Here is a 19894-nt window from a genome sequence, read left to right on the forward strand (position 1 = left end):
GACAGCAGATCAAAATAGAGACAGACTGTAGTTGTGCATATGCCACAGTAGTAATAACAGGTAACTTGCCTTAATCAAAAGTGGGTAAGACAGTGACACAGGAAATGACAAGTTGCTAGACTAGGGACAACCCATCACAATCCACCCCTCTGCTATGTTATCTAAGGTAAATCAATCAGAGGCTAATGTTCAAATGTAAATTGTCTGTCCATTCAATTATAATTATGTTTCAGGTATATTATATTTATATATGGATGTAAAAATGTTGTTAATAAACATCAATACTATATGACTTCTTACGTTCAAACGAGATTCGAATCAGTTTTTTGAAGAACAATTCGACTTCAACCGAACCGTTGCTCAAACGTATCATATTCATATATAAATGCAAAAAGTTTATCCATAAAAACTAAAAGCATTTAATTTGATTGTAGAAAATTACATATTAATATAAAAACGTTGTTAATGATTACATCAAGACGTATCATATTCATATATGAATGCAAAAAAACTGAAGATAAAAATTAAAATCATTTAATTTGATAGTGGAAAATTTATATATGAATGCAAAAACATTGTTAATAATAACGTAAGACCTATCCACGAAAAAAAAAAAAAAAGCCCATAAAAACAAAAAACATTTAATTTGATTGTGAAATCCCTGTGTTTTATCTGGTTAATTTGATGGAATGTTGGTGGTAGTTAAGCAGCGCCGTCCAAATTTAACTGTAAGCAATGGCAAAAGCCGTTAGCGGTCAAGTTGGAGTGAAGGATGACAGTTGGAAGTTGGAATGAGACGGAAGAGGTAACCATGGTTAAGGCCGGTGGGTTAAGAGTGATGGGTCCACTGTACAGGAGGCGAAGGCATGCGTGGAGATGAATTTTGAGGAGCTACAGTGGAAAGATGGGGGGCTTAAATTGCTCCCCGCGGCCACACATTGAATTCATCAAGAAATGAGAAATACAACAACAGAAAATTGAGGCGTTTAGAGGCATTTTTGCTACCAGAATTCTTTTCAATCTCAGCCCCCGCTGTCAGCTCGCCCGCTCTCTCCGAATCCCTGAACACCCAGTCTTTTGCCATGGAGAAATTTGCTTCTTCTTTTGGGTAGGTTCTGCTTCTGTTTGCTTTTCTGTTGTCAAATTCAATTTTTGGCTTTTCTTTGGCTTGTTTGGGATGTTTTGATCCGTTCGCTCGATAGTTTTTTGGGATGTCGAGAGTTCGAATCTTGCGGAGAATATGATCTTTGGATGTTATTTTGGAATCCTTGGGTTTTATTCTACAGCAAGTCGCTAGATAGCGAGGATCAATTGGACTTTTTGGTTTTTGGTTTTTTAAATCTGTTTTGTTCTTTTGTTCCTGAAATCTTCGTTGCAGTCATTCGAATTCCTCCTTTTATTTGGATTAGATTTGATTTCTCAGTAGACTTCTGGTAAGAATTCCACTTTTTAGTTAGCGAATTCTAGAAGTGTTGAGAGCTAAGCTACTAGTATTTTTTCTGTCCCATTGAGCACTTTTAGTTAACTGTGGACATTGATAGAATTTTCTTCTTCTCTTTTTCCCAAAATCTCTTCTAGATAACCTGGATAGAAGATATTTTGTCTAGGCTAGGTTCCTCTATATCCGGGAAGTTTCAAATTTCTTTCTCTGTTTTCTTTTTAAGCTTTTTGTTTCTGCATCCCTACATATAACCTTTGGGAGAGCGGGCAGCTGGCACGGTGGGTCTGATCGATATTCAGGACAGAGCTAGATTGATCTTTTTCTGAGTGTTTTAATGGCATCTGCCAGGAGAACCATGCAGGAAATTTATGCATCTTCTTCCACAGGGACAGAAGATAGGTCGCATCCTGAGAACAAAATCACAGACTCTCCGCAGGGTTTTCAAAGAACCCAATTGATTCAAAGCCTTGAACCGAAGTCTGTGGGTATTTCAGACCAGGTTTCGTGCTCTAGGCAGACAGCAGGGAGAGATGTTTCTGCAAATCATTTGCAGAGCTTTTCTTTTCCTCCTTGTCCTTCGCTTCCTCCTATTCCTACTACTACAACATCATCATCATCACAATTAATTTCGTTTTCTTCGAATTATCCACAGGTTGGCTTTACTTCTCCCTCATTTTCAGCAATTGAGAATTCACCACGCTGTTCAGAGGTGTTTACTTGGAACCAGATCATGCAGGGTTTTCCCCTACAGCAACAGACACTATCATTTCAGCCACAGATGTTTCCTACTGCTGAATTGCAGAGGCCGGTCCAGCAGCAGCAGCAACAGCAGGTTCAATCAGGGTTTCCTTTGATAATCCTGAATAATAACCAGCAGCAGTTGCAGCAGCAGTACCAGCAGCAGCAATATCAGCAGCAACTTTATCGGCATTGGAGTGATGCTCTGAATTTGAGTCCAAGGGGTCAGATGATGAAACATGGAAAGAATGACAGAAGAGGGTTTGGTTTGCCTCGTCCAATGAAACTTTACAGAGGAGTCAGACAGAGGCACTGGGGGAAATGGGTTGCTGAGATTCGCCTACCCAGGAATCGAACCAGGCTCTGGCTGGGCACCTTTGACACCGCCGAAGAAGCTGCTTATGCATATGATCAGGAGGCTTTCAAATTGAGAGGTGAGAATGCTCGTCTCAATTTTCCACATCTGTTTCTTAACAAGGCCTCTTCCGTTCCCAAGGCTGCTTGTACCGCTGAGGAGGACAGTTCGCAGCAAAAACCCGATGGAGGAAGAGCTCATAGCCCCTCCACTAGCGCTTTGACTGCAATTACTGCTTCCCAGTCGGATTCCACTGCAGCTGAGGGTGTTTCAGACAGTGTGCAGGCTAAATTTATGGATTTAGAGGTGAAAGCTGATCCAGAAAAGTCTACATATGAAGCCAATCCAATGTTGGCTGGTCATGTAGAATCTGGATCTGAGGACATTGTCAAAAGTGAGCCTCATGATCTTCAAGTCCATACTTGGCCTACCTCCCCTGATTTTATGTGGGGAGATCTGGATGAGAACTGGTTGACTAGTGTTTCACCGTTGGAAACAGATTTGACATGGGATATGCTTTCTACCACTCAAATTGGCGGTATTGCAGAGCCAGAAAAAACAGAACAGAAACTTGAGACTCAAGGACAAGCATCTATGGTGGCCTATTCTCCACCCAGGCAGATGTATGTTTGGAGAGACTGCAAGTAGCTGCGTAACAGGTGATTTTCACAAGCAACAGGATGTGGGAGCACTGATTAATGGGAATTTAAAGGGGTGTTTGCTGGATCACTGAACTGTGTAGGGTAGAAACTTTAGTCTGCATCTTTTCCCTTTTCAAAATAGCTATTTAGTTACCTTGATGCATTACCCTCCTTGCCTGATTCTGTGAGATATCCTCAGGTTGCAGTTTTTGAGCCAACATGTGGATTCTCTTAGATCTAGAAGTCCAATAATCTCTTTCATGACCAAGACCCTGTGAAGTTTGATTTCCAGTGTCTTTTGCATCTGATTTGGCTGGTTTTTTTTAGCCTGTCAATGTATAGCCCACTCTAATAGGAGATTAGTATTCCCCATAGCAGTGCACATCCATTAATGAATTTGAATTTTAGGAGTTCAATCATCCACCCAAATCTTAGAACAGTTCTAACAGTGATCTGGTTATTCCCCCCCCTGGCGATTTCTCATTTAACAGAGAGCTCCCACCCATCTCATTGCTACATCGAAAATCCAGTGCAACAGCAATAAAGAAGCAGAGTTTCAAGCCTGAGGATGGTGAAGGAGGTTCTGAGTCTCAAGTTTCAACAGCAGAACAGCTATGTTAATTATTAGAGTAGAATCATACAGCAGATTGGGAAGATAGTTTTCATTTCTTCTTAATCCCACTACTTTCAGATTTGCATATGTTGTAGGAGTGAAAAATTCATCTTTGTATCTCTTACATTAATTTCTGTAATCTCATTGGCTATAGATTTTTGATGATGCATATGATGGAGGAGTAAAGTTCTTCTTTGTATTTCTTGTATTAATATCTGTAATCACATTGGGTATAATCTGTGGTACTATTATAGCAATATGATATATCTATACTAGCATTTTTCATGTTGCAAAATTCCCAAGCAAGTACAATTCTCTGCAAAAATGCTTATTTTCTACTCAAAGTAATGGCAATTTATCTTTGGCTACAAAGATCAAACATGTTGGGTGTGAAGCCTAAAAACAGGCAGCTGTTTTAAATAAAATGAACTGAAAAAAAAGCATCTAGGCAGACAGTGGCCCTGTCTGCTATTTTCTTCCAAATAGAAGTGGACTGAATGAAAGAATTTTAAAGACATCTACGAGACCATCAGTTTATGGGATCAAGAGTATTCTATCGTCAACTCTTCTGTGAATGAATGAATTTTAAAGACATCTACGAGACCATCAGTTTATGAGATCAAGAATATTCTATGGTCAACTCTTCTGTGATGGATCTTGATCAGGAAGCCCACTATTTTGTGTAATCTTATTTCCTCGAATAACTCATTTAAATAATTCAGATGTTAAAAATGAATTGTGAAATTTTTAATATAAAATTGTTTATAATTTTTTTCATCATGTTCTGGATCACAGAAGATGATGATCCTTCATTAAAAAAATAAAAATTAATGCTTGACAGAAGTGAGGAGGTCATCTGAACACCATGGGGAAACAATTTTGTTTGTTTATATGAAAGTATAGTCATAATTAACAATTTTAATTCTCAGTCATTGACGTCAAGTAATTAAGATGAAGTTTGCTTGGTCTTTGCAGACTTACATATCGTGATTTTCATTCAAAGAGACGACATTTCTTAGCTTCTAGGGTATATTTTTAAATTTAAAATAAAAAATAAAAAATGATTTCCATTGCTAACCGTATAAGAGAAATCTGTTTGGAAGAGATTAGTTATATTAACAATGTCTTAAGCATCCTCGAATGTAAATATTATTGTTTTCTCCAATTAAAAAATATAATGTCTAAAGCCATGAATAGAAGTGGGCCATTATTATTTATTTAATAAATTATTTAGACTTTAAAAAATAAAAGGTTTTCTTATTAAAGAATTATAGGGAAGAAAGCATGAAGTTTTTCATAAAATAGATTTGAAATAATTTAAGTTATTTTTCTATCTATTAAAAAAAGTATTATAAAAATTATGAAGTTCTCAAGATCATGTCTCTTTTTATGAATAGTGTTTATATTATCATTTATAAAATGATGTTACATGTCGAAAAAAAGGCGGGTGGAAAAAGTTATACTTCGAAAGTTCAAATGAGGTAAAAGCTTTAAAGAAAACACAGTTATATAAGTTGTTACATATAGTGAAAATAAGAGTAATGAGAGGAGAATGTGGATCTTGATCATCTAGTTAGCCCAAACATGAGTAGGGTTCAAAGTGTCCAAGGAAGTGTCCCAACCATCATTCTATTATTATTACCATTGTCTACATCTTTAGTAATATCTCAAATAGGAGAAATAATGGAACCAATTGAGAGAACTTGCTAGTGTCTGACCAACCAATAGTCCCATAACCAAGAGCTAGGGAAGAAGACTAGTGGCTTGTGGGCTATGACCATCCTCATAAAGTACAATCTTTTTCTCACAAGAGGCGGCGAGGCTTGAGAATGAGCATCTTGATTGCCATAAGTAGATTGGCTATGTCCTCAACAATGCCCATAAGGTAGAGAATGACGTCGATTAGATATGGGGGTTAAAGGGACCCTAAAAACATTACATGGGACACCCCGATGATCTAGTAGCACTTGGAGATGGGCAACCTCAAGTGCAATCTTATTGGCTTGCAATTGAATCTACATAAGCACGTTAGATGAAATCATGACTTTAGAAAAAGTTATGATCAATAGAACATTCGGAAAAAGTAGTCGCATTTATGTCTTTCCAAATGATAAAAAGAATTTCCACCTTGAAAACATGTCAAATAAGTATATTTGAACCTAGGCCAATAACACCTATGCCAAGAAAAATTATCAAGCTAAAAAGGCTTGAAAAAATTATGCATCTAGGTTTAGACAACTTGATCTTTGGGACAAAATCAGAAAATATGCTTGAGAGATTCTTGATTAGTAGAAAAAGGGCATGAAGGATTTGGAATCCTCAAATGGGTTAACCTATAATCGATGAGAAGGCCTTGGAAAATAATACACTAGGCGAAATTAGCAAGCTTGGGTTCATAGATGACAACCAAATGATGCAAAATTTACATTACCAAATAGTTAATAGAGATTGCAAAAGCCAAAAGTAGCCTTTATGAGGCTTGTAATTTCTAAAAGTGTATCAATCTGCGATTTCCAATCTTTGCACCGTGTTTTGCGAGAATGAACTCCAATTTTGTGCATCATATATGAAGGGATATAATTAAGTAGTCTCATAGATATTAAATACACACATAGGAATGCATACCCAACAAAGTGAATACAAGGAATACCTTATTTCTTGGAAGGATAAGGGGATTGAAGAAGACTCGTGGATTCGTGAAGTTGAAGTAAGCTAACTTGGGTGGTTAAATTAGTTGTCTTGGATTGGAGTAATCTTGCATCACCTAAAATTATGTTTGGATTTTTTTATGAATAGGCCTAACTTGTGCACACCCTTGTGGCAATTTCTTTACATATATGTTTGACTTGCTCACCTATGTTATTTTTTTTGTTGGGAGGTCCCTTGGTGTCTTGCACACTCTATCTCTGTTGGCACAAACCCTTTGTGTCTTAAACACACTCCATGCATCTCCACATTTATGCTCACACACAAGTTCTCTTGTGTTGGCCAAATAGTTGTTTTACTATGAATTATCTTGTCTCGCTATGCAACCTATTTCTAGCATGCACCCTAAAGAGATTCACCAACATCAGATATCAAGGGCTTAGTAATTTCATTAGAACACTTCTGTTGGATCACATTGATTAGATTTTCTAATTTTGTCAATTCTGAAATTTAAGAAGAATGTTAGGTTTGAATTTATTGAGGAATGATTAATTGTTCTTGTTGCAAATGGCACTATGCTTATCAAATCTTGTCTTAATTGTACATTTATGACAACAAACTACTTCTATCCAATGTGTTAGCACAAATTATTGGTGCTTTAAATAAGAAGTTCTAGTCATTCAATGAGGTCCAAAAAAATCTATTTGGTAAATTGGGGTTGAGTAGAGTCTAGACAAAGTCAATTATAACTAGAGAGAGTCTTTACATATTTCTCTTAAGGGTCTAATAGTATATCACATTTGTGTTTCACATATTGATAGACAAAACTAGATGTATATAAAGAATCTTTACAATTTCTCTTATAAATGTATTTATATATCACAAGTATAGCTCAATTGCGATACAACTCAATTGTGTTTCACATATTGATAGACAAAACTAGTTGTATAAACATAATCTTTCAATTTATCTTAGAAATGCACTTATATATCACATTAGAATTTTTCTATTTGACCACTCTATAAATGCTAGACCAAATAACATATTTTTTCTTACTATAATCTATATCTTATTAGTTCCTTCCAAGGTAAGATACTATTGCATTCATTCATTTAATTTTTTAATTAGTTTAACCAATCAATACACAAAATTTAAAAAAACTGAACAAAAAGTCATAGCCTAAGTTTAAATTTTATTTTAATTAATCATAAAAATAACATTTTTCTTTGTTTCTATTGGTAGCAGTCGGTAGAAAATTCAATTTTTCAAAAAATTACAAACTTTTATGCATTTAATGCATTAAATAAACGGTGATGTCACTCGCCAACTTGATGCAATTCACTATGCAACATTGATTTTACTGAAGCTAATTCACATGGTAGGGAAATGCATGCCATTCCATAGGATCGTACCATACATACTTATGTAAGAGGTAATTCAAATTCATCCAATTAGGCGACTCTTTAAAAAAGGCATTCAAGTTTTCCAAGACTTATGAGACTCCTCCACCTTCCAATGGAAATCTTGGCCTCTTCTTAAAGCCCAAATCGATCTCTCGGCCTTAGATGAGCAATCAATAGTTTGACATTCAAAAACTTGTTACTCCGGAGCTTTACTCTTTGTTATCTACGGAATGCCATGCTAACTTTTTGAGTGACTGGAGATGGCCTAATGCTCGCAGCATTTGTTTTCTCCCCCCTTCAAACCATTCACAAGTAGCTCCTTCCCCCTATCTCCATCTCAACCCATCTTAATAAGAATTGGCGTTGCACCTTTTCCCAAGCTAAGTGGAACAAGTTGATTCTCCAAATCTGGAAGTCCAAAGCTGACGCTTAATCTCAACTCGTTGCTTGGAGAATCCTTCATGTTAAATTACCTATTGGTAGTTGCCTTAAGTTTGTTTCCCCTTTGCCTACTTGCCCTTTTTGTGCCAAAAAATAGTCCATGAAACATGCTTTTTGGTTTTGTGCCCATTCTCGTAATCTATGGAAATTGTTATTCAGCTCCTTACCCGCCTTATATTCCCATGACCTTTCTCTTGGAAAGCATCTCTTCTTGGTGCATCTGTGTCCTTTGACATTGTTTCCCATACTTGCAGACAAGTGATTATTACACTTTTTTGGAAACTTCGTTGTCTAGCAGTTTTTTCTAATTCCATTATTCCTTCTCAATTAGAACTCCAAATGATATGTGCTACTTTGTCTTTGTATATGGCCAACTTGCAATCAACCCAGTCTAGAATTTTATTTACTGAGAAGATTCACAATCTGACTCTGCAGTTGCATACATTTATTGAGAATAATGGAGGATGCTACAATATAGGTGATCACTCAATGATAGCAGCTTGACTTGAGACTTCTGCACTATGAACTGTTTTATATAGACTCTTTTGTATAAGGGGAGATTGCTTTGTAGAAGAATTATCAAGTTCTTTCAAGCTCTTAGTCACCGATTAGTAGGGCTGCACTTTTGACATGGTCACTTCTTATGTTGATATCTTACTTGCCATATTGTTTAACTTGCTTGTTTTACAAAATCACATTGGATCATGGAGTTTCAGGGGTCTTGGTTACAATTTTCAAAAGTTTTCAAGGTCCTGATTGCTCCAAACATTTCCCAAGTTTTTGTTCCTGCACACCTTACTTGCAACAATGTTGGTTTTCAATGTAATTACACTTAACAATGCCATTGTTGGCTAGTTGTTTAATCTATTCTTGAAGAACTGCTTGTTCTTTTGATTCACCATTTTCAGATGTTCCAACTGTATCTCTTGCAATTTTTGTTTGCTTTCTTTAATAAAAAGAATTCTATTGTATAAATAAAGCCCGGTCTTAGATTTGATTCCTTAAATATTTTAATATAACTATATTACCCTAATTAGTGAGTTGGATCCCTTTTCATTTCTTCCCTACTTTTTAGCACCATGAATTCAGTTGTGTTATAAGGCATCTTCATGTTTGAGGTCTAACAATAATTTAGTTAACTTATGATCTTTAATATCTCTTCCACTTTTTTTTTCCTACAAAGTTGTGGTTGTGGTTATTCTCCATTTTATTTTTTATAAATAAATTAGATATTAGATTTTTAGAATTTTCAGATTCGCTTGTATTATTTTTTAAAATTTATTAAAAATTTATATTTTTCAAAATATATTGTGTATTAAAAAATTATATAAATTTAAATACATAAATAAAATTATATACGCCTATTAATTAGTTAATGTTATTGAGAAGGGAGGTGGATTTTCATCATCATTCAATTTTCATATAATTTTTTAAAAATAAAAATTCTACAAATATGTTAATTCAAATTAAAGAGAATTCTAAATTATCACAATCTTTAAAATTTAAAAATAAAGAAATTATAATTTATTTTTTTTTAAAATAAAAATAATTTAAATACACATTTTAAAGATGTTTCAAGAAAAGAATGTTTTTATTTAATATTTTAAAATAAAAAAATATATTAAGAAGAAAAGTGTAAGTATAATGTTTGTTCTTGCATTGTATTATTTTGGATTTATAATTTTTGTGCATAATTGACTATTTTGGACTTGATATTTTGAATTTATAATTTAAGCATATAATTGACTATTTTGGTGTATTTATTGACTCAAGATCTAATATGTCATTTTATTAATACTATATTGTTCTATACATAATATTTTTTACTTCTAGCAATCTAAGTGTGCTTGATAAGATTGTACTTACAAATTTGTCCATAAACAAGATCAATGGCATGATCGTGTCCTCCACTTTGAACTTTTGAATGCCGACATTCCAAGATCAACATTCTTAGGATCTAATCAATACTTGTTTGCATGAGTGCCAAAATTAAACTTATGTGGTTAGGGTTATGAATTTAAGGACATCATCCTAAGGCATTTGCACATCATCAAATGATCAAAAAGCGTATTTTGAAATGGCATCAAAGTGTTTCTTCTTTTTCAAGCACATTACTGCCTTAGACATCCTTTGTCAAACATTAGAAAATAATATATCTCTTAATAATCAACATTCGTTGTAAAAGCACACTCTAAGGACACTCTCCAATAAAATCATGTATTAGCTCACAATAATCAACAGTTGACTCACTGACATTCTCTACCACAACACACTAGCATTCATTTGCTTCATCTTTATTCTTCATTACTTTTGATATTATTATTTTTTAAATAAAATTAAATCATAAAACAAGATCTTCAAATAATATTATTGAATCTCATTTTTCCTCATATTTCAATGATGTTTTTCACTCTTGTCGAGACCCACTTCATGAGTGACATAAGTCTTTTACTAATATTGCCTTGTACCTCTCTCTACTTCTCTCTAAATATCAGCGCCTATATATTTACCTTTCCATCCTTCCATCTGCCATTCTCATATATATTATCTCCCTCTTTCTATCTCTATTTCTGTGTATACCTCTCACTCTCTCCTTCTAAACATATCTCTCATCTCTTCTATCAAAATTATTTACAAGAATTTGACGCATTGCGTCCCTTGTTTAATGTACATGTCTTTTGTCTCTTCTATCAACACTATATACAAGAATTTGACGCATTGCATCCCTTGTTTAATGTGCATCTATTTATCTTTAAATCTCAACCAATAAATGAACATATTCCAATCTATCAATACAAAATTGAAAGAAAAATTGAACAAATCAGGTCAATTTCGACCTGTCTACATGATGTTATTTTAGCTTTTATTAGCCTATCTATTAGTCGTTGGGAGCATTGAATAAAAGCATCTCCTAAATTGCAAAGTATTGTGAGTCCTTTCCCACTTGTAGAAAGTAATGAGAAAAGTTCACCTTTTTAGTTTAAATGCACATTTCATTAAATAAGTTACGTAAGGGATAAGGATACAGGCCTTAATTAATAATATCCAAAAAAACAAAAGTCTTGTACCTTCACCAACATTGGGTAGTTGAAAAGTTGAAAAGTTTATCCTAAGCAAAGGAGAACTGCACAAATTTAAAAGGTGAACCTACTAATTTAATTTAAGTTAGTATTACATCAATTTCTTGCACTGAACCCATAACATAACAGTAATTCAAATTAAATTTAAAGTATAGAGAGCATACTTAAATTTTAAAATAAAAATAATGTATATTTATGAAAACTTTCAATAAAAAATTAAGTTAAAAATGATGTAATTTTTTACCTCACAAATTTTTTGAAACAACATTAAAGATAATGTTTATGTAAAAAACTTATTATTGGGACCCTATTACTTTTATCTTATAAGTCATGCAATTATTCAAATTGGAACATGGCCTATTATTTTATTATTATTATGTAATTATGCTATTATGAACCTCCCCATCAACAATACTTTTTATGTGTGGATTATTTCACGTTTCTATTATTTTTATTAATTTTTTTTTTTATTTGTCATTTTTTGGTCTCATAGATACTGTATGGTTTTGTTTTTCCATAGCTTATGTATATTTTTTAAGAATTTTAGAATATTTTTACAACTCATTTAACACATGGTAAAATATGATTGAAACGATCTATAAATTTTGGTTGAATTATAAAATAGTATTTTTTAATTTATTATATTTTTTCTTTTTAAATTTATCTAATATAAACATATTTATATTGTAATTTTTTTAGAAAAATAAATATTTTTAATTTTTTTAATATGGATAAATATGATTGTTTTTTATATTAAAAGCAGCCAAAACAAGGGGGCTGACCCAGGATAAGAACAAAGAAACAATGACAAGCCACTTGTTAGTAGATCATCGACAAAATTATAGCCCTCTTACTTTCCTCTATCAAAAACCATGGTCATTCTACGTAAGTTCAACAAAAATATAAAAGTCTTAATAAACATTTTAAACATTTGCCACGTAGGGCAACAGGTAGTTAAGTTCAAATATAAACAAAAAATAAAACTATCAGCCCAGAGGCTACTAGGGACGAACAAAAAACCGGACATCCGAGACATAGAAACAATCACATCTTTTATATTAAATTGAAAAAGGTAACAAAAATTAGAAGGTATGATGCATAATCTTCTAATATACAATTATGCTCACACACAAGTTCTCTTTGTGTTGACCCAATAGTCATTTTAGCATGGATTATCTTGTCCTACGATGCAACTTGTTTCTAGCATGCACCCTAAAGAGATTCACCAACATCAAATATCAAGGGGTTGATCATTTCATTAGAGTACTTCCGTTGGATCGCATTGATTAGATTTTCGAATGGTTCGTCAATTCTAAAATGTAAGAAGAATGTTAAGTTTGAATTTATTGAAGAATGGTTAATTATCCTTGTTGTAGATGGCACCATGCTTATCAAATTTTGTCTTAATTGTACATTTATGACAACAAACAACTTCTATCCAATGTGGTAGCACAAATTGTCAATGCTATAAATGAAAAATTCTAGTTATTCAATGAGGTCCAAATAAATCAAGGTTGAATGGAGTTTAAACAAAGTCAATTGTAAGTAGAAAAAGCCTTTGCATATTTTTCTTAAAGATCCACTAATATAGCAAATTTGTATTTCACACTTTGATAGATAAAACCAATTGTATATACATAATCTTAGCAATTTGTCTTAGAATTGTACCTATATACTACATTAGAATTTGTCCATTTGACCATTATATAAATGCTAGACTAAATAACAGATTTTTCCTTACTATAACCTATATTTTATTTTAATGGGCATGCAGTACTCTTTAGCTTTCAACAAACCCTTGGAATAAATGAACACGTTCCAATGTATAAATAATAAATTGAAAGAAAAATTGGGCCCACATGATGTTATTTTAGCTTTTATTAGTCGGCGGGAGCTTTGAATAAAAGCATTTCCAAAATAGCCAAAGTATTGTGAGTCCTTTACCACTCGTAGAAAGTAATGAGAAAGTACACCTTTTTAGTTTAAATGCACATTTCATTAAAATACGTTACGTAAGGGATAAGGCTATAGACCTTAATGAGTAATATATAACCCAATGTCTTCTACACCAACACATGGCAGTTGAAAAGTTTTTCCTAAGCAATTGGGAATTGCACAAATTTAGATGGTGTATCTACTAATTTAATCTAGGGGAAAGGACCCAATAGTTGTGCACCCTAACTTCACGCTTCTCAAAATCTTACTTGGAAATTTCAAATCATTTCGATTTTTTTACAACAGCTTACTTGGCAAGTCCCCTGCTTATAACTAAGGTTTTAGGGCCACATCATCAAATATGATGCCACATCAGCATGCTTTTTGCCAAGGTGTCCAAAACAACCCCCAAAAACGTGAGACCAATAGGCATGCAAAAGAGACCCCAATAGTTGTGTAGCTGACATGGCATCATCTAATTGGTTACTTTTTACAATATTAGTACATTTCAAAACAACTATTGGTACATTTCCTAACAACTGTTGGTACATTTCTTGACAAAAATTGATATTTTTTGTTTCAAACAATAGGTTTTATTTGTTCAATTTTTGGAACAAAAGGTATCAACAACCCTCACAACAATTGGTACATGCTCAACTAATGGGTCCTTTCCCCTAGTATTACATCAATTTCTTGCATCTATAAATAAGTGAAAATACTAAACCTAGAACATAACAATAATTCAAGTTAAATTAAAGGTATAGAGAGCCTACTTAAATTTAAAAATAATGTATATTTATTAAAAATATCAAAATGATAGAAAACTTTCAATAATAAAATACTTTAAAAATCATGTACTTTTTGACTTACAAAATTTTTTAGAAGTAACATTTAAGATTTTTTTAAAATAATTATTGAGGAAGGCATTTTTATGTTAAAATATTATTATTGGTTGTGCAAAGATATGGACCCTAGTACTTTTATCTTTATCAAGTCAAGAAATAATTCAAATTGGACTTTTAGCAATATGTAATTATGTTATTGTGAACCTCTCCATCAACAATAGATTTATGTTTTAAAACATATCCCATTTTCGTCGGAATTTCGATGAGGACTTTCGACGAACACCATTGTCGTCGGAATTCCGACGAACGCGGGCAAGGTTTCAAAAAAAAAGGGAAATTTGACACAAATTGCATTGTAAAATTCGACAAAGCAAAAGAAATCCCATAGTTCGTCGGAAAATGCACCCAAATGAGTTAGTGTGTAATTATGAAAATTTAACAATATATAAATTAACATATCCAAGAATAAGAATTCAAATAATAGTAGATAGAAGAGAAGAAACAATACATGGAGAAAATCCTATTAGATACAAAACCCCACACTCCAAAGCATTAAATTGATGTATTAATTGGCAACAAAAAATGTTACAATACACCTATAGGCTAAGAGTCCTAACATGAAGATCTACATCTTGCTCTTCTAGGTGAGATTCAATAACATAACCCTACAAAGAAAAAACACTCGTACATATCAAACCAAACACCTAGTTAAATAGATGATGAACAAACTAAAAACCATGAGTGGTTTAGGAAAACCATTAACTATACCATAGGAGGTATGTTGCTCAATCCAAGACACCAAATTCTAATGCACTCCAATTGGTAAAGTGTCTTTCTAACTATTTTTAGCATATTCCTTGCATTGTCATACACATCACATTTGACTATCCAAGCTTGACACCCCAATTTTTATTATTTCAAACATCCAAAGATGCTCCATGACAAGTGATCACATCTATCAAAATTTTGCTCACAATTCTTGTAATCTCTCTCCTACATGTGTTATAGAATATGTCATACATAACTTCCATCACGAGGACCTTACAAATACCACATGACGTTGACATATGGCCAAACCATGTTAACTCAAAGTGAGATATCAACCTTCTCACATGAGGCTAAAAATCATTAAAGTTGAAATTTAGTCATCCTTCAAATGGGACACCACTCTCCCAAAAGAAGACAAAATCATTACCTAAAGACAAAATAGTAAGTGCATAGAAAAAAGTAATAAAATGAACATTAGGAATGCGGGGTTGAGACACCTTTCCCAACAATTGTCACCACCAATGCTTGGATGGATAGCCTTCATAGAGTTGACAAAGAGACTATTTATATTCATTTCATTTTATATGCATGTTTGGAAAATGATGCACTACACCTGAACCAATCATATGAACACCTAAAACTAATCAAAGTAGACACTCCTTTATTTAATACAAATACAAATTTAACTTACTTGGAAACTACATAGAATTTCTAATCAACATACATAGCAGTACATTACCTAAAAGCACTATTGTAAATGTTATTGCAATTTCCAATTTAATGGACAAGTTATATGGTAGATAGTGTATTTGCGTTTTGGTATTATCTCTATGACAATAATATTATCTTATTTCTTTTCTGCAGGTCTGAGGAATGAACATGTATCGATTTCAATGTCATTCCTTTTCTTTTTAATGATGTATATATATCAAGGCAGCCACGATCAAGTGGCACGTTGATCGGACATGTCTTTTAGACATGTCCGACCAAGATGTCACTTGGTCGTGACCGTCCACCGATTCACTTCGGTGTTTATGATAATAGTTCGGTATCATTTGCATATGTTAATAGTTCGATATAAACACACCCGATGATGAATCGGTGTCAAGGCATATTATGATATAAGCACACCCGATAATGAATCGGTGTTAAAGCAGATTATGTTATAATCACACCCGATAATGAATCTGTGTTAAATTAAACAATAACAATAACTAATAGCATTATATGCTATCGGGTTAATACCCCGATAGTATATTAATGCTGATTCATAAATGAATCGACATTAATATGCTATCGGGTTATCAGCCCGATAGCATTTAGATCGATGCTTAACATAGTTAAGCAGGTTGTCGATCTAATCCATATCCATTATCAATATCATAATCAAAATCAAGGTTACAGTCTGATAAACATATTCAGTTTAGATAATCTAATAGCATAGACGAATAAATCAAAACAGAGGAGATTAATGAGATAGGAAAATCTTATCTTGTAGAAGCTACTAATGCATTAACACTCCCTCTTAGCTTTGGAAGATAGTAGCTTGCATCACATTTCTTTTCCATAATGTCAGTCTCCAAGAATATATATCATCTATACATATGATATGAAGTACCATCAGGACATAAGATACAAATATAAAACATCACTCTAAGCATGTGACATAGAGTATCACCTAACCATGTGATATAAAAGATTCATCATTTTATAAAGACAAGATATCACCTGTACACGTGATATCAGTATTGCCTAAACACGCAATACTAAGGATAAACATATGAGGATGGTTAAATTCTCATCTTATCCAGGTTGTGATATGTGCACAAGAATTTTATACAATTGTTTTATCACAACACCATCATGGCACATCCATGACATACCAGAGATCTAACATGATAACTCATTTGAGAATCATAAGATCGTCACCTTATGATGTTTGCATACAAGTGTTCATAATCTGAGAGATTGTCACCTCTTAGATATGAACATAGGGGGTAAAACCCAGAATGTCTCAACATGACAAAAGAAGTTTACATTTTCAACATCTTATTTACAAAGCAAATTACCTTTCTATCATACCTAAACCCTTTCTGAAGTGATCAACCTTCACTTTGGAAAGTGGTTTAGTCAGAATATCTGCAGTCTGATCTCCTGTACTAACATATTCTAATTTGATCACATTTTTATCTACCATGTCTCGTACATAATGGTATGGGATCTCAATATGTTTGGATCTATCATGGAACATTGGATTCACTGAAAGTTTTATGCAACTTTGATTGTCGTAATGGATGATAGTAGGTTTCATCGGATTACCAAACAATCCCATAAGTAACTTTGTAAGCCACACTGCTTCTCGGGTAGCCATGGAGGTTGCAATGTATTCGGCCTCGGTGGAACTTTGCGCTACAGAAGACTGCTTTCTGCTGATCCAAGATATCATGGCTGATCCCAAACTGAAGCAGCACCCAGAGGTGCTTTTTCGGTCAGTCACACTTCCAGCCCAATCTGAATTTGTGAATCCGTGTAGATTAAGATCAACTTTCTCATACTTGAGACCAAGATTTAAGGTGCCTTATAAATATCTCATAATGTGTTTTACTGCGACCAGGTGTATCTCCTTTGGCTCACACATAAACTGACTCAAAGCATTTACTGCATAGCAGATATCTGGTCTTGTATTTACCAGATACATAAGAGACCCAATCATTTGCCTATATAGAGTGGGGTCAATAGAAGGTGATTCTGCTGCTGCTTCTTTAAGTTTATGAAGATTGGTTTCCATTGGAGCGGTCATGGGTCTGCAGTTTAGCATTCCAAATCTCTTTAGGATGTCCAATGTATACTTGCCTTGGTTTAGAACAATGTTATCATAATTCTGCCATACTTCCAACCCTAGGAAATAATGAAGGAATCCCAAGTCCTTCATATCAAATTCTTTGGATAGCTCTTTCTTGCATTGATCTATGAGGTGATCTTCTCCTATGATTATTAAGTCATCAACACATAAAATCATTATTAGCATATCACCTTTATTTTGTTTGTAGTAGAGATTAGGATCGTCATCATTTTTAGAGAAGCCTAGTTTTGATAGATATGTGTCAATTCTTTCATACCAGGCCCTAGGATCCTGTTTGAGCCCATATAGAGCTTTCTTGAGTCTACACACATTAGACTCTGTATGATGGATCTCAAACCCTTCAGGTTGCTCTAGGTATACTTCTTCAGATATCTCTCCATTAAGAAAAGTTGTCTTTACATCCATTTGATGTACCTTCCATCCCTTTGTTGCTGCAATGGCTAGTATAGTCCTTACTGAGGTATATCTGGCTACAGGAGCAAATGTTTCTTCATAGTCTATTCCTTCCTTTTGAGAAAATCCTCTGGCTATAAATCTTGCCTTATATTTTTCAATGCTGCCATCTGCCGCATGTTTGATCTTAAAAATCCATTTAGAAGAAACAACAAATTTCTTAGTTGGCCTAGGAACAATTTCCTATACATCATTTTTCATTATGGATTGATACTCTTCAGACATAGCATCCTTCCATACTAGATGTTTAAGGGCATATGTTACATTGTCAGGTTCATTTTTTGATAGATCATTCATAAGAGCAACATAGCTAGTAAATTTATTAGATCTTTTGCTTTCTCTGAAGGTTCTAGAAGGAGTAGCAAACCTCTGAGCTTCTTCTACTGTTTTGGTGGCCCATAGTGGTCTTTTCTTGAGATTTCTAGGTGAGTGTTCATTTTCATTTTCAGTTTCATCTAGATTCTCCCTCTGAAACTCAGGGGCAGGATTTTCATCTAAGTTAGAGGTACGAACATAGATTTCGGGTTCTATGAAGTTCTGAGCTCTTTTGAAAGCTAGGTCCTCCTCAAAGATTACATCCCTACTTAGTTCAATATTTCTTTGACCAGGTACATAGATTATGTAGGCTTTGGAGGTTTCACTATATCCTACAAACAATCCTCTTTTTCCAGAAGTCTCTAGTTTTAGTCTCTTTTCTTTAGGTATATGGATATAGACAAGACATCCAAATATTCTAAGGTGGCTAATATCTGGCTTAATTTTAGTGAATACTTCCTCAGGAGTTTTGTCCTCAAGATGGGAGTGAGGGCATCTGTTCTGTATATATACAGCGGTGCTGGATGCTTCTGCCCAGAGATTTGTGTTAAGGTTTTGATCTAGGATCATGGCCTTGGCAGCTTCAACTATAGTCCTATTTTTCCTTTCTGCTACCCCATTTTGTGGGGGGTTATAAGGTATAGTGAGCTCCCTCTTAATCCCATTATCTCTACAAAATTCTTTAAACGAATTTGATGTGTATTCTCCCCCATTGTCGGTTCGTAGGGTTTTAACTTTGTTTCCTAAGTGGTTTTCAGTTAGTGATTTAAATTCTTTAAACCTAGAAAGGATCTCTTCTGATTCTTTACTTTTCATAAAGTAGATCCAAGTCTTCCTAGAGCAGTCATCAACAAATATTACATAATACAAGAATCCCCCTAGAGAGGATACTGACATAGGTCCGCATACATCAGAATGAACTAATTCTAGAATTTTACTAGTTTTCCTAGTACTATTTTGGAATGCACCTTTGGTATTTTTACATAGGGCACATCCTTTGCATGCCCCTAAATGATCTTGCTTTAACTTGGGTAGACCTGTGACAAGGTTTCCCATTGAAGATAAAGCCCTAAAATTCAGATGGCCTAATCTTCTATGCCAAACTTCATTTGCATTAGTGGCTTCATGGATTAGGGCTAGGTTGGGTTCCATGCACAGTTCATACAAATAGCCCCATCTTTGTCCAATGGTCTTTTCCTTCTTGATGGAGGAGTTCCTTGGCCAAGCCAATACTCTGTTGTCCATGAATGTCACTCTGTATCCGTTATCTTCCAGTGCCGATATAAAGACTAGATTTCTTTTGATGCCGGGGACATATAGTACTCCTTCGAGCTGCAAGGATATGCCTATCTTCAAT

The 19894-nt window shown here is 34.0% G+C and overlaps 1 protein-coding gene across 1 annotated transcript; it reads left to right on the forward strand.

Moving 5' to 3' along the window:
• Positions 1-880: 880 nt before the first annotated feature.
• On the forward strand, positions 881-4073 carry LOC131031985 (ethylene-responsive transcription factor ERF062). Its single transcript, XM_057962860.2, has one exon. It carries the CDS (start codon positions 1776-1778, stop codon positions 3180-3182), a length of 1407 nt encoding a protein of 468 aa, XP_057818843.1. The 5' UTR covers positions 881-1775; the 3' UTR covers positions 3183-4073.
• The last annotated feature ends 15821 nt before the right edge of the window (positions 4074-19894 follow it).

The sequence above is a fragment of the Cryptomeria japonica genome, chromosome 4 (genome assembly GCF_030272615.1).
Source record: "Cryptomeria japonica chromosome 4, Sugi_1.0, whole genome shotgun sequence".
Lineage (NCBI taxonomy): Eukaryota > Viridiplantae > Streptophyta > Pinopsida > Cupressales > Cupressaceae > Cryptomeria > Cryptomeria japonica.